This window comes from Hoplias malabaricus, chromosome 3, assembly GCF_029633855.1.
Source record: "Hoplias malabaricus isolate fHopMal1 chromosome 3, fHopMal1.hap1, whole genome shotgun sequence".
In the NCBI taxonomy this organism is placed as follows: Eukaryota; Metazoa; Chordata; class Actinopteri; order Characiformes; family Erythrinidae; genus Hoplias; species Hoplias malabaricus.
The window spans coordinates 70569679-70589542 of record NC_089802.1 but is presented as its reverse complement, the minus strand read 5'-3'; the positions used below and the strand labels follow the sequence as shown (position 1 = coordinate 70589542).

The window sequence follows — 19864 nt, the reverse complement described above, 5'->3', positions numbered from 1 at the left end:
GTGAATAAAATTAATCTGTGCACTTTCAGTAGGCTATATCATTCTTGTTAGAACTAAGGTTAGCGTTTATTTTACAGTCTTGTTCTTAGGCTTGCTGTTGGTTTTAATATTTCAAGGGATTTCTACAGTGGCCTGCAAATATGAACACAAAAAAGACAAATGCACACAATAAGAGAGGTGCACACAATAGAAAAACACGCACAAAGAAACACACATGGAAAAAGAGATGTGGACACAAAAATTGGAACTCCATTATTAATTCAAAATGGAAAGTATAGGTCCGTACTGAACATTATTTGATTGTTGCTGATTGGTGGATGCGTGGGTCTATAGTGTTTATAGGCATACTAAAGAGTTGATTCTTCGACTCCAAATCAGCTGGGTGTTGTAATCGATTCTTGGCCAATGACTCGTTACACTTTGCATTTGACTCATTTTAACTTTAAGCGTGGTTTAATCCAGAATTTATCAATTTATAACACAGCTCAGTGACACCTTGAGTAAAAATGTATTCACATTAACTACTGATATATGGTTATTATTCATATTGTTGAGTAATAAGCCCATTTCGAGTCGATGTAAGACAAAGCCACAGTTTTCTCATTTCCACAAGCTGGCACTGAAAATCTTTTCTTTCTGTTGGAAACATGCTTCTACCAGGGGTGGCAGAAGTTTAGCATTACCAAGTGTGGGTGGATGGGGGAATGGTGGACACCACCTTTGTCTGGAACACAAAAAGGTTTGAAGGTTGATTCTTTTTCAGTCAAAACTGGTAAGAACATCTTTGGGTGACATGAAATTTAATATATTGTGGACTACAATTCTGGGGAACTGCTGCTCTCTCTGGTTCATTTATGTTCAGAAGCTCTGTCTTTAAGAAATGGCAAGTTTGAGGAACTGTTTGTACATGGCTGAAGTTTTTTAACTTAGTTTTCATTCCCTGTTTTGATATATGACTTTGTAGCACTTTCAGTCTGTGTTTACTTTCCTGAAGGTCTACCAATTTAGTCTGTTCCACATTAAGTAATAGGTAACAGCAAAATGAAGTCAATATTACCCACCTATGGAACAGAAACAGAGCAATATCCTCATCTCTTTTCAATATTTGTAGGTCTTTTTGCTTTCTAAACACCTTCAGGTGCCATTTTGCTGCCATGAACAGAGAGTGAAAGCCTAGCATACTGGACCAAGACGTGGTTGTTTTTAACACATTTACTGACACTGGGACTTTGTAAACACATTAGGACCAGTTTCCAGCATGCAAACAGACTAGAGAGCTAGCCAATGGTGAGGAAACATCCTCAGAATTTAATAATTTATTTGTTTTAAATTAATAATAGCCACATTAACACATTAGGTTCAACACTAATAGACTCAGCTGAGAGTTAGATCTCATTTACTTGTCTTGAATCCAAATATTTAACATTTGATTTATATGTGCACGTGAGGGAATATCACAGATCAGCCAAAACATTAAAATAACCACAGTGAATTCACACTCATTGCAAACTTTATCAGCTCCACTCACCATATAGGTGCATTTTGTAGTTCTACAATTAGACTGTAGTCTGTCTTTTGCATACTTAACCCACTTTCATCCTGGTCAACGGTCAGTACCCGCACAGGACAACCATTGAGAAAATATTACCAGGACCGTAGATCATTCTCAGCACTGCAATGACTGATGTGTTGGCGGTTGGTGTTAGTGTTTGTAGAACTGGTAAAAGTGAATCAGACATAACTGCTACATCTTATCACGTCTGACACTAAAGATAAACAATGAAAACACACTTAACTGAGTAAAGGCATATTAAACCAGTGAGACTCCACTGGTTTAATTCTCTTTAATGGCATCAGATATTGATGACGGCATATTGTACAGCAGAACTGTTTAAAACAGACATAGTACATCTAAGAGTGCGAGTTCAGTAAAATAGAAATAAATACAAATCAAGTTCAGTTCAAATAACTGTGAGCTTAAATAATACAAGACATTTTATAAAGTACAGTCATCAAAAAACAACAGTGTACATAAAAATAAAGAACAAATACAATGGCAATGGTGCAAAAATAAGAATAAAACATACGTCAAGGCTCTTGAGTAAAATAAGACATTGAATACAGGTTGGTGAAAATGTATTTTAATCTGTCCGAGGGCTGAGAACTGAAACAGTGAAACTGGGTCTTGACCAAAGTGAGATTTGCTCTGTCCTTGCTATGGAGTGTAATATGGTACTGTTTATGGTATATACGTATATGGACGACAGTTACGCAACATAAAGAGCAAAAAAACAGATCCTGAACATTGCAGACAGTGCATATATTATGGCGTGTTCTTTTTTTAACTGCCTAGTCATTTCAAGCTTAAGATTGTCTTAAATCTACAGGTCACTGAATATTCTAAATATTATCTGAGGTTTATCAACAGTGAAGACTAACCAATGGTATACGGCCTAAAACAATATACCCGCTTTAAGAGAAATATCCACTGACTTTTCCAAATCTCTGTGCAATTTCTTTGGCAGGATGAAGTGTCATTAAGAATGGCTTGATGTGTCTTAATGATGTGTATACTGGCTGCGACTGGAACCAGAAGTCACAATGGTTATGTTCACACAGCAGGGAAAAATGACCAAAATCCATTCTAAAGTCTTTTTTTGTTTGTTTTTCTTCATATATTAGACACAGGAATGTGTCAGTGTGTTGTGCCCTGTGATGGACTGGTGCCCCCTCCAAAGTCCACCTTACACCCAACAATTCCGTTTAGGCTCTGGACACATCGCGACCCTGCACTAGATAAGGGGTTACAGTCAATGAATGAATGAATGAATATTTATTTTCGTTTAGAATCTTGCTCAGAAAATTGGGTCTGGGCGATTTTGTCTGCTGTGTGCACAAAGCCAACACCTACATTACAAATATAGCCATGTTATCAGTCAATATACGTGTCCATCTTATTTAACTATTAAAAGTACAAACAACGTTCCACAGGCTTTCAACAAAAGGCAGAAATGTCAAGCTAAAATCATTACTGCCATCCATTAGCAACGTTACAGCACAGAACTTACAACTGTTTTTTTTTCTCTGATTTATTTAAACACCTTTATTTCTAATTATGAGTTCAGACTTGTACAAGTAAACAATAGTGAACATATCTGTGGTCAACTTAAATAACTCAAGTCAGTGTCATCAGGTAATTATATTATAATCATAAGAGGCTTATATGTAAATGATGGTGGTAAAATATAGGTACATTTTAAAAACCATAGTTCCATTTCACATCAAACCCTTCTATAAGCGTTTGTTTACACCATTATGATTTAACCATGCACAGAGTTTGAAAACATGTGAAACAGTGGACTTTCCCTTTAACAGCTGAAGGCTAGTAGACATTGACACAATATGTATGTATGCATGCATGTGCATGTGTGTGTTTATGCGGACAGCATTAGTGAGGGAGAGGTAGATGGAGCTGCACGGTGCAAACATAGGGTCTCTAAAGAAAGTTCAAAACACCGGCATCATTTTAGAGGGTCAAGGAGTAGAATCATGCTTTGGACCAGTACGTTCTGAAGCATATTCATATCTGAATATATGAGTGACAATCTTGATGATATTTAAGAAAAAAAATGAAGGGGGTGGGTTTTCAGTCACCAAATAGTTCCTTGCTATTTGTAGGGCAAAAGACATGGAAATTCTTCACTTGAAACAATAATGAGTTTTTAGGGGCTATAAATAATATTATAACCAATAATACTTACAGGTTCAGTTCTAAGGTTTCAATGCTAATCTAAAGGAGTTGTAGTTAAACAGGCACAATTCTAGGTGGTTTTGGTGCCATACCACTTCCAGGGACTCAGAGTCCTGGGTTCGATGTGGTCTTTTCTCCCCACGTCTTTGTAGGTTTCCTCCCAAAATCCAAAAACACATGTTGATAGGTGGATCACTTGGGGTAATTAACATAACCCTGCAATGCGTTCCACTGCTCCACAACTCAATGCTGACGAGCTTTAGAACCCCCTAAAGGAGACTTGGCATTAAGCATGGTGACCCTAGGCTTATGGACAATGGCGCCAATGCTTCCAATTCCAAAGTTTTTCTAGGCGGATTCCTTAAGATATGTTAATTGGAAACATGTGATGTGGTATGCAAATGGTAAAAGAGGTCAACTCTGATATCAGTGTGAGGTCCTGTTTGACTACAGCTTATTTTACACAGTGATATGTTTTATTTTAAATGGTGTATTTAGCCACCAGGGGCTAAACTCAGATTGAGTGTGGTCTTACTGAGTTCAGTCTAAAATCCTGGCTCCCTCGCTCACGTCTCCACTTTTCCAAAGGTTCCATCTGGAGGGCGGTAATGTTTGGGGAAGGCCTTCAGCTGGATGTAGTTGAAGGCATACTTGCGACTTCCCACGTTCTTCACCGTGTTCTCACGTCGAACACCCTCACTGGGAGGACGGGGGTGAGGATGAAAACAAGTGGCAAAAATAAATAAATAAATAAATAAAATACACAGGAAAAAACAACAACAACAAAGGGCCATGTTTAGAGATCTTAAGCAAAAAAAAATAGACAATCAAGCAACACATATGACAGCACATGCTATGTGTGGACAATGGAAATGGGGACTCAGGTGAAATAAAGATAAATTGAGGACTATGGGCTGAGAACATGAAGATCTCTCAGGGGATGAATACAAGGAGCATCTGAAAAGCTAAAATCTGGAGGTTGAACTTCAGGCAACATTTAAAGATGGTAGCACAGTTTACTATATTTGTCAACCATATCTTACAATAAATAACAGTAAATATATATGTATATATAAAAATACTCAGCCTTCACTCTGAGTAAACCTTTGTGCCTTTTGCTTCTGGCTTGCATGTGGAAATCAAAGATGACAAAAATGCTCAAAAATATTGCTCATCCTTCCCACACTAATGTGACAATTAAACCTCTGACATCCAAAAAACATGCAAACTGTAAATACTCCGCCATATTCACAAAATTGAATAACAAAAATGAAATGGCTGTGTGTAAAATAGACAAGAAAAAGCACTGAATTGGGAATCTCTATGCATCTCATGATTTTGATTTGACTTGATTGTTTATATGATTCATTAGAGAATGAATGTCATCTACATAGGTCTGTGGAGTCTTCGTATTTCCGTAAGCAAAAAACATAGCCTATACAAGATTCTGATTTTAATGTTTTGTGAAGCAATTCGTAACCTTTCAAGACACAACAGAGATGCAATCAAGTATTTCCCAAAACAAAAATACACTTAAAGCACATAGAACCTGCAAATCTCTAAAAGACACATCTCTATCTCACACTGACTGTGAGCACTTCATATTTCGCACACTCTCCACTTAATTACCCTGCTCAAAACATTACACTCGGTCATTTGAATGTCACCTAAAAAGAGAACCACGGGTGCAGGTGACCTATTTCAACAGCAGAGGGCGCTCAGAGTTAGTCCAACCTAGACTGCGCTGCCTCTATTAAAGGAGTTTACCACGCATGCGGGATACATCACAACAGAGATAACGTGGGAGGAAGAGCAATGCTGGAGATGCTCCATCATCATATAACAGCTAATCTGACACCTAGTCACATTCTATGACTCCCAGTCTACACAGCTCACACCATCAGGGCATGACTAAGGACTGTTTTCTCAGGCGCTCATATTGGATCATCATTCACATTATCAGTGAATCTAGAGGTAGTTTAAGAACTCACTTTTTTCAGTAACAAACTGCAAGATATGTACATAAAATATTCTATTATTAGCATATTGAAAGAAAACTCTTAACATGATATTTCAAAGGCTCAAATATAATGAAATCACTGCATATTTAATCACTGTATCGTCACTGTCCTAACAAAATCTTAATAAAGGAGCAAAAAATATATTTTTATTTGAATGTAATTAAGTGTAAATATATTTTAACATTTATTTTGCTTTTAGCTGGCATTAACTTGGGTGTAACTTGATTTTGATTGGACACTCAAGATTAGGATGACCAGATCTGAGATGGTGAAAAAGAGGACACGTCTTTGGGGGGGAGGACATGGGAAAACATGGGAACTTCTATTTTAATTCATCCGAGAACTTACATTTACGTTTCGTCATAGCTGCTCGAGATGAGGGTAGGTACATGAGCTTTGCCTGACGTAAACAAGCACTACTGATGTGCAGACTGACCAATTAAATGTTTACAGAGAAGGTTATCGACCAATAACGGTAGCTCTACAGTCAGACCGTCCAATCAGAAGATTTTAGGCTACTTCACCACGCCTCCTTCTCACTCAAGCGAACCAATCGGAGTAGGGGAGGGCGGGACTAGTTTGTGAACGAAACACTTCTCAAAGTTCTATGTAAACTCTAGAAAAACAAAATGCCGGAAGTTTGTGAAATTCCGCCCGGACATTGTTTTAAGTCTAAAAAAGAGGACATGTCCGGGTAAAAGAGGACGTCTGGTTGCCCTAGTTCAAGATATGATTCCTACGCCAGGAAGATTCTGTTCCAAATCCAAGAAACCAACAGCGGTTCTCAAAACCTACACCAAAATGCAAATAAATAAAGAATAACAATAAATATGTAGTAACTAACTATAAGAGCAAAGTAGGTACAAAACTGATTTGTAAAAATTGCTTATCGTCCCCCACCTACACTGTATTAAGACCAACTCCTTAAAGTCTGTTATATACAGAATAAACAGAACTGCCAGTCAATTCAATTCACGTTAAACACAGTTTAAAAAATATTAAATAAATAAAAATCTTTTTGATCCACTTACAACTCTTGGGTCTGTCTGACCTTTCAGATGTGCATCAAACACAAATTGTGGAATTGGCTAAAATAAATGCAGTGAACGCTGTACAGTCAGAAGTGCATTTCCGTAGCTTCAGGCCACCATTATTCAACAAATAACGTGTAGTTCTCGAACTAACATGAACATAAATCTGTATGTACACATTCCTTATTTGGCACAAAAGAGATATTCAATATTTCTGGGTTATTTGCAAATCTTAAAATAAATATATTACTCTCAGATGCTAAAGTTAACATGATAAATATATAGTGAAAATACAGCTAGGTATTAGAAGGTACTGATCTGGGGAACCCAGGGAAGAGCTTTGAAGCTTTGGGACCTGAATAGTATGGCACAAAGAAAGCAAAACAAATAGTCTGATATTTGGCACTAGCAGATACATTCTCCTAACCGATCGTGCATAATCCGCTTAAGTTTAAAGTGACACATCTAGCCTCACAATATTAAAAACAATACGCAAAATATAGAGATTCAACTGGTACTTTAAACCATTGGCACCTATTGCAATTTACCCCAATGAAAATGTCATACTTTGGTTCAAAGTAGTGACTTGAGGGAAAAAAAATAATTATATTAAAATATATGTAGCTATATTTACTGCATAATTAACATCCACCTGACCTATAAGTACAATCTGACAATGTCGAAATCTATCACTTCTGGGAGGTTGCTAACTGCCACCAAACTTTGCTCTAAAAAGTGCACTGGCTTTGTGCTGAAGCAGACTTTTTTTTTTACCTGCTAAATGTAGGAAGACAAGAAAACGACAAATGCTGTTAAAGTGTAGCTAGCATCTGTAGCAAATGAGACAAGAATAAAAACGAGCTTCGGCCAAAGCCTTTAGCTTTGCATTTAAATACGAATGCATGGAAGACGCAAAAACTCAAATCAACCAGAGGACACTGGAAAAGAAAAAAAATTACAAGACCTTCATGGTGTGTTATACACACAACCAATAGGTTCTAGAATGTGCCCCCCCCACCCCCACGCCCAAAAAGATCCCACTTTATATTAAGAATTTGTTGTAACTGGGTAGTTACATGCTAACAAGAGATGTAACAAAACTGCCACTCTATGTATCTTACATATTCTGGTAAGCTGGTCTTCTGTAATACATGTGTAACCATAAATAAACAAATAATAATTACAATGCGGTTACATGTATTGCTATGATGTAACTATAGTTACTACAGGCAACAACATGAAGTGGGACAAAATAACTTGTTACACTTTGTGTAAATATCCCATACTTAATGAATTAAAGTATATATTTATATAGATTTTGATTCTGAGATGAAAGCTAAAATAATTTAATAAATTCAATGTCTATAATACTGTATTTCACAAAGTTTACAAATCTTGCAATTCACACCTCAATTATTTAACAAAGTATATCAGTAAGGCAGAGAAAGGAACTGCAAGAGACACGTAGACCTTTAGACTGGATGTTAAAGGAGAAAGCCACAGAGGATACGCAGCCACTGAACAGAGTAACTAGCCCTCTCTCTACGCTCTCAGTCCATAGAGAGATGGACAATGGGGAGGGAGAAAGAAAGAAAACAAGCAAGAGTAACAGAGGTAATCAGAGGGGTTTTTAGACCATGTAAAAGTTTGGAATCACATTATGAATTTTTATTCTCATTTCTCAAATATTTTGACCATGTATTTGTAAGGTTTTTATTGATATTTTAGTTATGTGAATATAACATCCTTCATTAATAAGTCTTCTATTTTTTTTTATATTATCCAACGATCTTCCAAATTCAGTCAGGGCTAAGTGGAGCCTAGCACATGCTTCCTGCTAGACACACAAAGCCTATACCTCATTGGTTATCGTAAATCAGCTAACAGACAACTGTGTGGTTATGGGGGAAGAGAAGGGCTGTACACTTCATGCAAATAAAGTGAGACCAATTATGCTTGATTTCATTCCCAGCCACAGATGACTGTGGCATTGCTGGGGGTCAGACTCCTCCAGTCTTAATATGACCGGGCCCTGTGCTTAGACAGATCTGGACACTGGAGCCCTTTAAGGAAGGGGTCGGACATTAACCCTACAGATCCTTTAAAACGTATGAGATGAGTTGACGTAAGAAATTGAGTTTCAATCTGTGACTCCAAACTTTTGAACTGTAGTATGAGAGTTAATACAGAGGAAGGAAGAGTCAAGAGTCAGAGAGGGTTAGAGAAAGTGAAGAGGTTTAGATGCAGCAGAGTTTGGCCAGCAGGTAGGAAGAGAGAGAGAGAGAGAGAGAGAGAGAGAGAGAGAGAGAAAAGCAAGAGGAGGGAGATTGATTCAGAAACTGAGGGGCTCAGCTGCAGCGGAGTTTGGCCAGCAGGTAGGCCAAGCTGAGGAAGAGCCAGACGATGAGTAGGTTGGGGCTGAAGGCCAGCAGAGGCAGTGAGTACAGCAAACTGGGGTCCAGCCTGAACTCCCTCACCGGCAGCAGACCACTCAGATTCTTCTGTGTCACCCCCTCCCTGGTCCCAATGCTGCAGGAGGAGTAGTGTGGTGGGCAACGGGGGGCATGGGAGTACCACGGTGCAAGAGAGAAGGGGAAGGAGCAGAATGTAGAACAAAGTTGGGAGGATAATGACCCGTGGCAACCGTGGCAGGACCGACATTGATGAAGGGGAGTAATAAGAATAATATGGGTTTGAAAAGAGAAGATAAAAAGGAAACAATGAGGCAAAAATGAACGTATAGGAGACATGCAGCCAATAAAAAAAGTTACAGATGGAATGAAAAATATAGGAAGGTAGAATAAAAAAATATGTTGGCAGAAGGAAAAGAAAAATGAAAGGACGGCAAGAAAAAAAGAATGAAACAACACGAATAAAAAAAGGAATGGCAAAGAGAAAGCAAAAACCAAGATACAAGAGGAAAATATGAAAAAACAGGAAAACGAATAGGAAGGAAGGATTTGATGCAGATTTATGAATGAATACAAAAAATATAGGGTATATAAAAAGAGAAAAGGTAAAAATAAGAAAATCAACAAAACAAACAAAAATACGACAAGCAGAGAAAGAGAAAAAAGAGAGAAGAAGAGGTAAATTAAGAGTAACGTTGAGCTTCATCAGTGTGTTGATCAGAAGTGCAGTAAGCAGCAGCTGTAGCTCCTATGAGTTTTGATGTAATTTGAATGGGAGGGAAATTAAAGCTCAGGCTGTGCACTCCCAGCATGCACCACTGCGTGCATGTAGCCAGCACACAAACACACACACACAAAGAGAGAAACCAGTACCAAAACCAAAAGGAAGAGTAACCAGTGTGGATTAGCGTCAGTGGAGAGAGTGTGTGTCTTGTCTGCACACACTGCAAGAGCTGGATCAAAATTCTCTCTCTCTCACACACACACACAGTACAAAGCCATTTTGCAGTGCACATGGGGGTCTATTTCACAAAATAGGTTTTGTCAGTTATCACAACATCTCACATAAGAATTGCACTTTTTATTTGCATATTTGGCCCATAGTTACTGCATAATTATATAATAAATAAGTAAAAGTCATTTAGAGTGTTTGATAGCTTACAGAACGGTGGGAAACTGAGATTTTCATTATTTCAGAGGATTTCTTCAAAGCAATTTTAAAAGTAACTGAAATAACTGCCTCGACTCCTCTGTAACGGCTTTAGACAAGATGCTAGACGTTTCTGTAAGAAAGTGAAGTCATTCACGTCAAGTCTTAAGTTAAACAGATTAGTGTGGCACGGTATACCAATACTCAAAAAGTATCTCAACACTCATTTAAATGGTACAATACCCCCATATAATGAGTACTAGTACTTTAAGAAGGAGTGTTCTAAAGTAAGAGCTTTTTTTAAACAGTAAACACGTCTTACGAATGTATGACATGGAGCCAAAGGTGCGATTGGACCCAGAAATGCCAAAATGTCACGTGTGGCATCACACTTAACAACTTGTTACCAGCGATTTGGCCAAATGCCCTCAGCTTGTGGAGAAAGTACATTACTATTCCTGACATTTTAGGTTTTTGCAGTGGTATCGTTTCAGTATTGGTATCGAGATATTTATGCAGGTATCGTATCGAAAGTCATAATTTTGGTATCGTGACAACACTAAAACAGATTACTGAAAACCTCAGCTTTGTGAAATAACCCCCAGATCTCTCATACACACACACACAGCTTTAAGAGATTTTATAGCAAAACAGCCCCTTTTTCTTGCCTCCTTTCCTCCACATATGGGTCACACATTATTAATGAGTGTGACAAATTTTTACCCATATTTCAGAGAGGAGACAAGGAGGAGAGAGGGTTTGGGGCAAAGCCATTCTCCGTATGCACTAGAACCACAGCTCCAAGCAGGCAGTTAGTAAGACTATAGCTAATCTGCATCTTAATCGCTATTCATTCAGAACGAAGTGTTTTCCTCTGCATCTACCAGTCAGTTTATGCTTTTGTCCCTTCAGCAAGCACAGGCCAGGAGAGCAGGTGGAAGACGACAGAGGGATGGAGAGGATGAGGATGGGTGGCAGAGAGAACACATATCACTGAGCAAAAACATCAATGATGACAATGACAACAGCATCAGCAATCATTCTGCTCAATGTGGCGGCACATACACAGGCACAGAGAGCTGGAGAGAACACAGGAGGAAGAAACAAGAAGATAAAGTGCTGAGAACAGTGCTGACCTCAGGGAGAGAGGGAGAGTTAAAGAGGAAAGGAAGAGAGAGGAAAAGCAAGAGTCTCCTGTAGTTGGCACTGTCCCCACACTATGACTGTGTTTATTAGGGAATGTGTGTTCTTTTTTCTCCCCCATTAGTTGTCTTGGTGTTTTACCTGCGCATGCAGTCGAGGGCCTGGGTGAAAACCTGCGGGGCCATCCCATGCTCATGCTGCAGGATAAGACACTGCTCTAGAGTCACCGACATGGCCGTGCGGTCCTTCGCACTCTTACAGCTGGTGAACCGAACCCCATTCAAACGCCGGCAGATCTACATCAGAGAAAGGAGTTAGTTTAATTTACATAAAACATAAAATTTGATTATCATTATATACGTTTTGCATTGTGACTGACACCAAAACCAGTTACAAACATCCTGCTTTAGCTCACTGTATAAGCAGCAGTCAAGATAAAATATGAATTATGTCAATACATTGTCGCTGTCCAAAGAAAAACACATCTCTCCAAAACAGTAATTTTACAGGTGAAGGAAACTCCCCCCCAAAAAAACCCCTTCAATAGAAGTACAAGTCATTTTGAAGTATTGCTATTATTTCAATTATAGGAATTGAAGATTTCTATAATGTAGAAATCTAAAAATCACCAAAAATGGAGAAACACGTTTTTCTTCGGACGGCGACGATAGATTATTGCACAATACAGGGATATAATAACTTCTGTCCACATTTGGCTTGCACCTGACTAATCCTACCTAGCATAGTACACAAAGTAAGGGAATTTGTGTTTTGTAGGTTATTTCTTTGTTGTAACAATGCTTCTTGATCTTCAATGATGACAAGCTTCGTTTTTCCAGTGAGGGAGATGCCGCCCCACACCATCACACAAAATAAGCTGTTTGGAACTGGCAGAGAGGATTTGGCAAATTTTTCATGTGTGCAACCCACATACTCAGCTCTACTGCTCATTCCACAAATGCATATTCCTTAAAAATGAGACACCATTTTAAAGGGAAATGAACATGCTCCAACGGTATAAGATTTATTGCCAAGAAGCATTGTTATAGCAAAGAAATAATCTACCAAACACAAATGTCCTTACTTTTGTGATATGTTTACAGTAGTGATAAGGAGGAAAGCTGTGTGAAGCTGATTTTTGGATGCAAACCCTTCACAGGTCTGTTCTTGTTCATCATATTATGTCTATTATACACAAAACATAAAACTACACCTCTACAAACCTGTATGTGTGCTAATAACAAAAAGAATAAAGTTATGAATTATATTTTAACGTCCCAATAAATAACACTTTCGTAAAGGCCTTGAGATTGAATCTTAGACTATTTTTTTAAAATGTGGAACGAAAGAAATGAAATCCAATGCAATCTCATTCTCTTCTTTCTGCTGCCCACATGCAGGTTTACTGATATTCCCAGAGAGAAGGTCATAATGGGCAGAGTGGGAAACCGCTGAGTCATGCTGTTTACCTCCGCAGCTTGCCATAAGATGTCCACGTTCTTGTTTTTCCTGGCATGAACGTTCTGGCCGAGGAAACGCAGGAGCTCAGGGAGGCACGTCTGACTCCGAGAATGAGGGAGACCTGGGAAGAGGGAGTTAGATATCAGTGCTATTATCTAATCCATGAGGGAGAGAGAAGTGAAACGAGAGACAGTATTTTCTTATTCATAACAAGAATCATGCCTCTTAATATCTTCTTTGGTCTAGAAAGAGAGAGACAAATGCGCGGGCGCACAGATGGAGAAAAGAGAGAGTGCTGACTCACAGTCCTCGGGTAAAACCTCCTTGAACTGCTCATAGTATGAATTCAGGCGAGCCAGACTCTCAATGTTAATGAGCTCCTGCAGGGACGTGTCTCCAAACCTGAACATACACAAACACATATAGTTGTGCCTTTCTGCATTTTTTTATATCACTTGTTAGATAAAAAAAATAAGAACCATTGATATTATGAAGTTTTATTACTGCAGCATGATTAAAGCAATGATTAATTATCACCAGCAAACTCTACATGAACCAATTTATGCTCCATAGAGCAGGTTTCCATCATAGGAAAGGCCATGTTCAGAACAGAACTTTTTACAAAGAACCTTTGATCCAGGCCACTAGGTGTCAGTATAATGTAAATAAGATATACACATGTTCTTGTAATCAGTTTGAAAACAACAGCACCTTTTTTCAAACTTATATTTAACCATATAATTAAATGGTTGAGTGCAAAGCTCTAAACTAAGGCATTCAAAGTGGTTTGATGTGAAAATGTTCACAGTGGTGTTGATAGTAACCTGACGTCTTAATCACCCTTCTAAACTCCACAGAAAACTAACCCCTACTGCCCGATACACCGTCCACATACTACATACACTGGGCTCGTTTATACCTAGCATTCAAACGTTGGGTGTATATACAGTATGGATGGATGCTGTTTGACACTACACTACTGTACCTTTTTTTTTTTTACTGTATATTCACTAAATGTGTATACTAAATGTATACAGTCAAGCCCGAAATTATTCATACCCCTGGCATATTTTGACTTAATTTTACTTTTATTCAACCAGCAATTTTATTTTTTGACCGGAAATGACACAGGCATCTCCCAGGAGATGATACGATGATGTACAAGAGGGATCATTGAGGAAAAAAATATTTCACAGCTTTTATTCACGTTTGAACAAAAATGACATGTCCAAAATTATTCATACCCTTTGCAAACTGTCACAGTCTATGGGAAAATCCAAAGTTTTATACCATTCCAAATAGCCCAAGCTGTTTTAAAGCATCCTAATTACCCTGATCCATTGGGAACAGCTGTTTTAATCAACTCAACAGGTGAAAAACAGCAGCTCTCTGCAGTTGGTTTGTGGATAGTCATGGCTAAGACAAAGTATTAACCACCAAGACCATCCTGGTGAAACTGGGCTCTGCTGGTGGCAACATCTCAAGGCAGACAGTCCAACAGACACTGCACACTGCTGGGTTCCACGGACGCAGACCAAGGAGGACGCCACTTCTCCAGAAAAGGCACACAAAAGCCTGCTTGACCTTTGCAAATGCTTATCTGGACAAAGAAGAAGACTTCTGGTCTTCTGTTTTATGGTCAGATGAAACAAAAATTGAATTGTTTGGCCACAATGATGTGTCCTTCATTTGGCGTAAAAAAGGAGAAGCCTTCAACCCTAAGAACACCATCCCCACTGTCAAACATGGTGGTGGGAACCTAATGTTTTAGGGGTGTTTTTCAGCCAATGGACCAGGGAACTTGATCGCAGTAAATGGCACCATGAAAAAAGAGCAATACATCAAGATTCTAAACAACAACATCAGGCAGTCTGCAGAGAAACTCGTCCTTGGGAACCAGTGGACATTTCAGCACGACAACGACCCAAAACACACAGCAAAAGTGGTGAAGAAATGGTTAGAAGAGAAAAACATTAACGTTTTGCAGTGGCCCAGCCAGAGTCCTGACTTGAATTCAACTGAGAATCTGTGGAGGGAGCTAAAGATCAGGGTGATGGCAAGGAGACCCGCCAAACCGCAAAGAGTTGGAGCTCATTGCTAAAGATCAATAGGCAAAAATACGAGTGGAGACATGCAAAAAGCTGGTCAGCAATTACAGGAAGCGTTTGATTGCTGTAATAGCCAATAAAGGCTTTTCTATTAATTATTGAGAAGGATATGAATAATTTTGGACATACCATTTTTGTTCAAATGTGAATAAAAGCTGTGAAATATTTTTTTCCACAATGCCTCTTGTACATCATCGTATTATCTCCAGGGAGATAACTGTGTTGTTTCCGGTCAAAAATAAAATTGCTGGTTGAATAAAAGTAAATTTAAGTCAAAATTTGCCAGGGGTATGAATAATTTCGGGCTTGACTGTATATTCTTACATATAATACATTACTCATACATACTATTCATATATTGTAAACACTTATGTTACGTTCATATTATTTGTATTCATATTTATTGCACATTCTGGCCATTGCACTCTTCTGTCTTTGCACAATGCTACTATTTGCACTTCTGGTAGATGCTAACTGCATTTTGTAGCCCTGTATTTGTACTGAGCAATAACAATAAATATATCTCTCTCTATCTATCAAGTTTCAAGCCTCTGAAATTTCCTCATAGAATTTAATGCCACTGTAAGAAACTATCACAAAAATACTGGTGGCAGCATAGAGCATTTGGCCTAAAACTCATTCATAGCAAAAAGTCACAAGTAGTGTGTTGTAGAGCAAGAAATTCCCCAGAGAAATCCTGTGAGATCCATTATCAAATTACAAATGAAACCTCAGAAGGCATTTTATATATATTGTGACTTTCTGGTTTCCATCTGTACCACTGTAAAGAAAACAGCACAATAAACCATTTTACACCAACCATTATTATTATTATTATTATTTACTACAGCATAAAGAGACAGTATAAGAGAAAACAGCAGGGTATAAAGCCTTCTAACATCAGCAACCATCTACAGCATTCCTGGAAGGTAGAATTTTGTAGATCAGTTCTCTTAAGTAAACTCACTTCTGTGCAAGTGTTTGCTGTTCGTTGATCCCGACGTTAAACAGAACGGGTTGGACTCGCAAAAGCATGCCGTTTTGAATCTCCCGTGGCAACGAGTCAAACATGGTCCCTGGTAAAGGGATGCGCACATTAAATCCATCCCGGTTTCCTGTGATGACTGGCAGCATATCCGGGGAGGATGTTGAAATGGCCTGGGTCACTTTAAACGTTACGTTCCTCAAGTCCATTATCCCCACACTCATGTCTTCCAGCATGGCCAGCTCTTCTCCTGCACAAACACAAATCAGTTTAAATAAAGCTCCAATAAAAATCTAAACTAACTACTCACCTTCTAGAAGGTCAAATGTATTAGGGTGTATAAAACTAAAGCCATATTATTGCAGTGTAATTAGAGACTGAACAGCATGGATGTGTGTGCCTTTATGTGTATATTTTTGAATGAATATGAATCCTAAGGTAGGGTTAAATTAATCAATGTCAGGGGTGTCCAAATTAGTTTGTACTATTGTATTATAAATAAACATTTAACATTATATATCTTTGTGTGTGTTTACCATAGGTACTCAGTAGACTCTCAAACTGAGCAAGCAGCCCAATGGTGTATAGTTGCCTCAGGAAGCCATCATCACGGAGACAGTTCCTTAGTTTAATAATAAAGCCGCAAATAAGAGCAGTAAGCTACAGACAGAGATAGAGAGAGAGAGACAGTGAGACAAAAATATAACTATTATATAAGTTTCATTTTTGTTATAAAGGTTAATACAAGTAGTGAGTAAGGAGTGGAATCTATGACTTGTGAGCTATAGCAGCCTCATAGGATCAGTGTAAAATAAAAGGAGCAAACATGAAAACACTTGGGTGATTTTATGGCAAGGTGAAAATGCTCCTTTGTTATTATTTTTGGGTTGTCCTTTTGACACTTACTTTCATTATTTTATCTTATGTTTAAGGTAATTTACTAAGGTTGTTCCTTTTTCCACCTTTCTAAACAAATTTGCTGTAGTGTCCTAGGAATATTAACTGTTTAAAAAGCTTCAACATTTCTCAGAGCCCCTTAATGCTCCACAGTGTGGGAATCTAACTCACAGAGTTGGGCAGTAAGATTTCCCTTTCATGTTTGTTGAGTCCCAATAATGCTGTGTTAGGGGCAGTTCATGTCTTGTAAGAAGCCTACCATCTTGGTAGCACAATGTGATTAGTGAAAACATAGCTTAGGAATAGACTTGGCAATTATTAAATGGGGTAGAAAATTAGTTGACTGTGTGTGTGGGTTTGCTCCCTCACTGTCTGGCAGAAGACAACGTCTCGGCGGTACTGCAGACTGAGGTCCATGGCGATTGTGGGCGCTCGGTCCTGCATGAGCAGAAACACCATCGACTTCTTCGCCTTGTCGCTCATCATTGCCACACACTCTGTTAAAGTTGTTAGCAGTGGATACAGAGCCTCACTCCACTCACCTGAGACGTATATACACAAACACACACTTAAGTGCAGGTTTATTCCAGCAATTTTACACACCTCAGTGTTTCTGAATTTGAATTTTCTTAACTGTGACAAATTTCATAGTTTTGAATTCATAACCATAGAAAACATTTTTGCTTAACAGACCACATACAGCACATGTAAAAATGAAATAATGGCTCGACATTTAGCATAAGCGCAAAGGGAAAGGGGCTTGGGATATGTGGTCCTCTTACCTGGGTAGCACTCTTCTATGCTGCTACTGCCATCTAGAGGAGTGGAGGTGCAACATGCACAGTTAAGAAACAAGACCAGCACACACTTGGCCAAGCTCACAGAGACAAACAGGTATACGGCCTTTACGGCTCAGGGCAAAACGATACAAATAAACAAGACATTCTGAATCTAGCATCTAACAATAACATTTACTAATTTGCAAATATAAGCTAAGCAAGCTGCCATTCTGGATTGAAATCATACAAAGAATAATTCGCAAAATCAAAATGAAAGGAAATTATCAGATAAAGTGACTACTAAAGGGATTGGCAATAAAAATAATTAAAAAGTAATTCCTCATTGAAACAGCCACTAAAGAGCCTGTTAAATGGTCTGGTCATAGAAGATTCTAATTGTACAATGTGTGAAATCAGCCTTAAACTGGCAGCTACATTTAGGAGCTAGAGCGCCGGACATTAGTGGCAACCTTAAGCTTTTAGCTTGGAACAGACATTTGAAGGTAGTGACTGATGTAGGTGCCAATGATATTCATCTGTGGCAGTCAGACAGAACCAAGAGAAATATTAAAGGGGTGGTTAAATTGGACCAGATGATGTGTGATGCTGTAAAATGATCTGGCCTCATCCCCACGCTCAAGCTTACAGGAGGCTTTGGGCACTACACTGCTGGATGTCCATGTGGTGTTCCAAAAATTGTTTGGGGTTAATAGACGGTAGATCCACATTTGAGGGAATGTCTGGTCTTTTAGGGCGGGATGATATCCACCCTCACTGGAGGGTGTTGTTCTGATTTCTTGCAGCATTTCACAGTGTCTATTAGTTAGTTGACAGCGTATAATAATCCACTGCTGGCAAACTACATCTGAGGCCAGGCAGAGGAAAGACAGGCTAAAGTGACCGTCAGCTTACTACCTTAAGATATCATCTCTTTATTGAGACTGTGCCTGTTCCTCGAAGTAAATACGAACTTGGGGGAAAAAAAAACTGTTTGTCCTAACAACTTTAACTGAAAATAAGCATTTACATTCAGTTTCCAACAGCAGCACCTCTGTTCTAAAAGTTTGGCCTGCTTAATATAAAATGCATTATAAAGCTCTCATTTTTAAATCAGGTGATTAGTGATTCTAAAAAAAAAAAATAAAAAAATAAAGATAAAAAAAATGTCTTAATTTCATGTCTCACCGGAACTTGGATTAGACCTGATGAATGTTTAACAATAATTGAAGCCATACATGTAGGTTATAATTATGTACACAGCCTGTGGTTATCAGTCCAAGGATTTGGTATAGATGCCATCTACTGAAATAACTTGGACATTAATCATAAAAAGAGTTGCACATCTTCCACTGTTGAAATTCACTAACACAATCAATCCTCTAGAAAACCAGAGTTCATTTTCACTGTTCAATATTTATAGGCCTCCAGGGTCCTATTACAAATTTTTGCAAGAATTCAGTGGCTTTATTGCAAATTTAACAGTGGAAAATCATAGGGGAATTTAATTTTTATTTTGAGAATGTAGATGATCCATTAAAATAGGCATTTTCAGCAATAGATAACCCAACTAATCTTAATTTATTACCTAATTTGTGAGTTGTTTATAAAACAGTTCGGAATAAGCATGGATTTGTTTATAGTTTTGTTAATATATAAGGATTAATATCAAACATTTTGATTTTGAAAATTAACAGAATTATTGCTGTTTAATTTGTATTTGCAATTCACTTTCTAAGTCAACTGGTTTGGAACTGGGTTTGTATTCAAGACGTGGGTTATCCCCACTGGGCTATGTATCTTTGTCCTGCCAGCCTTATATCTGGCACAAATAAAATGATCAAGCAGGACCACTGAGCAATGCCCAGAGACTATGCCAACCAGACAGTCAGTGGCAAGTCACATGATCAGTGAGTACATATGCTGAGAATCAGGCAACTGTCCTGAAGGTCAGAGTGACGCAGCAACAAAACACAACTAATCAATATATCACCAGTAATAAAACCTAGTCACTTTAAAGTCATTGACATGTTCTTGTTTGATGCATGTACTAACACAAGCACATAAGAAGTGGATGTTTCATTATTTGACATCAACAATGTCGCAGAAATGTAAGATGACAGCAGACCG

At 38.3% G+C, this 19864-nt stretch overlaps 1 protein-coding gene across 5 annotated transcripts in view; it reads right to left on the bottom strand.

Annotated features, from left to right (window-relative positions):
• Positions 1-1830: 1830 nt before the first annotated feature.
• The window catches only part of inpp4ab (inositol polyphosphate-4-phosphatase type I Ab), a 55027-nt gene continuing 36993 nt past the window's right edge, over positions 1831-19864 (bottom strand). For 4 of the 5 annotated variants that reach the window (XM_066666655.1, XM_066666654.1, XM_066666659.1 and 1 more), the window contains 8 exons: positions 17741-17773; positions 17328-17500; positions 16598-16721; positions 16044-16311; positions 13273-13370; positions 12977-13089; positions 11649-11803; positions 1831-4450 (listed from right to left, as the gene is read on the bottom strand). In XM_066666655.1, the coding sequence (XP_066522752.1) occupies positions 4318-4450; positions 11649-11803; positions 12977-13089; positions 13273-13370; positions 16044-16311; positions 16598-16721; positions 17328-17500; positions 17741-17773 (1097 nt within the window). In that variant the 3' untranslated portion in view covers positions 1831-4317. The remainder of the gene's footprint in view (positions 4451-11648; positions 11804-12976; positions 13090-13272; positions 13371-16043; positions 16312-16597; positions 16722-17327; positions 17501-17740; positions 17774-19864) is intronic. The other variant, XM_066666658.1, reaches the window with a different exon arrangement.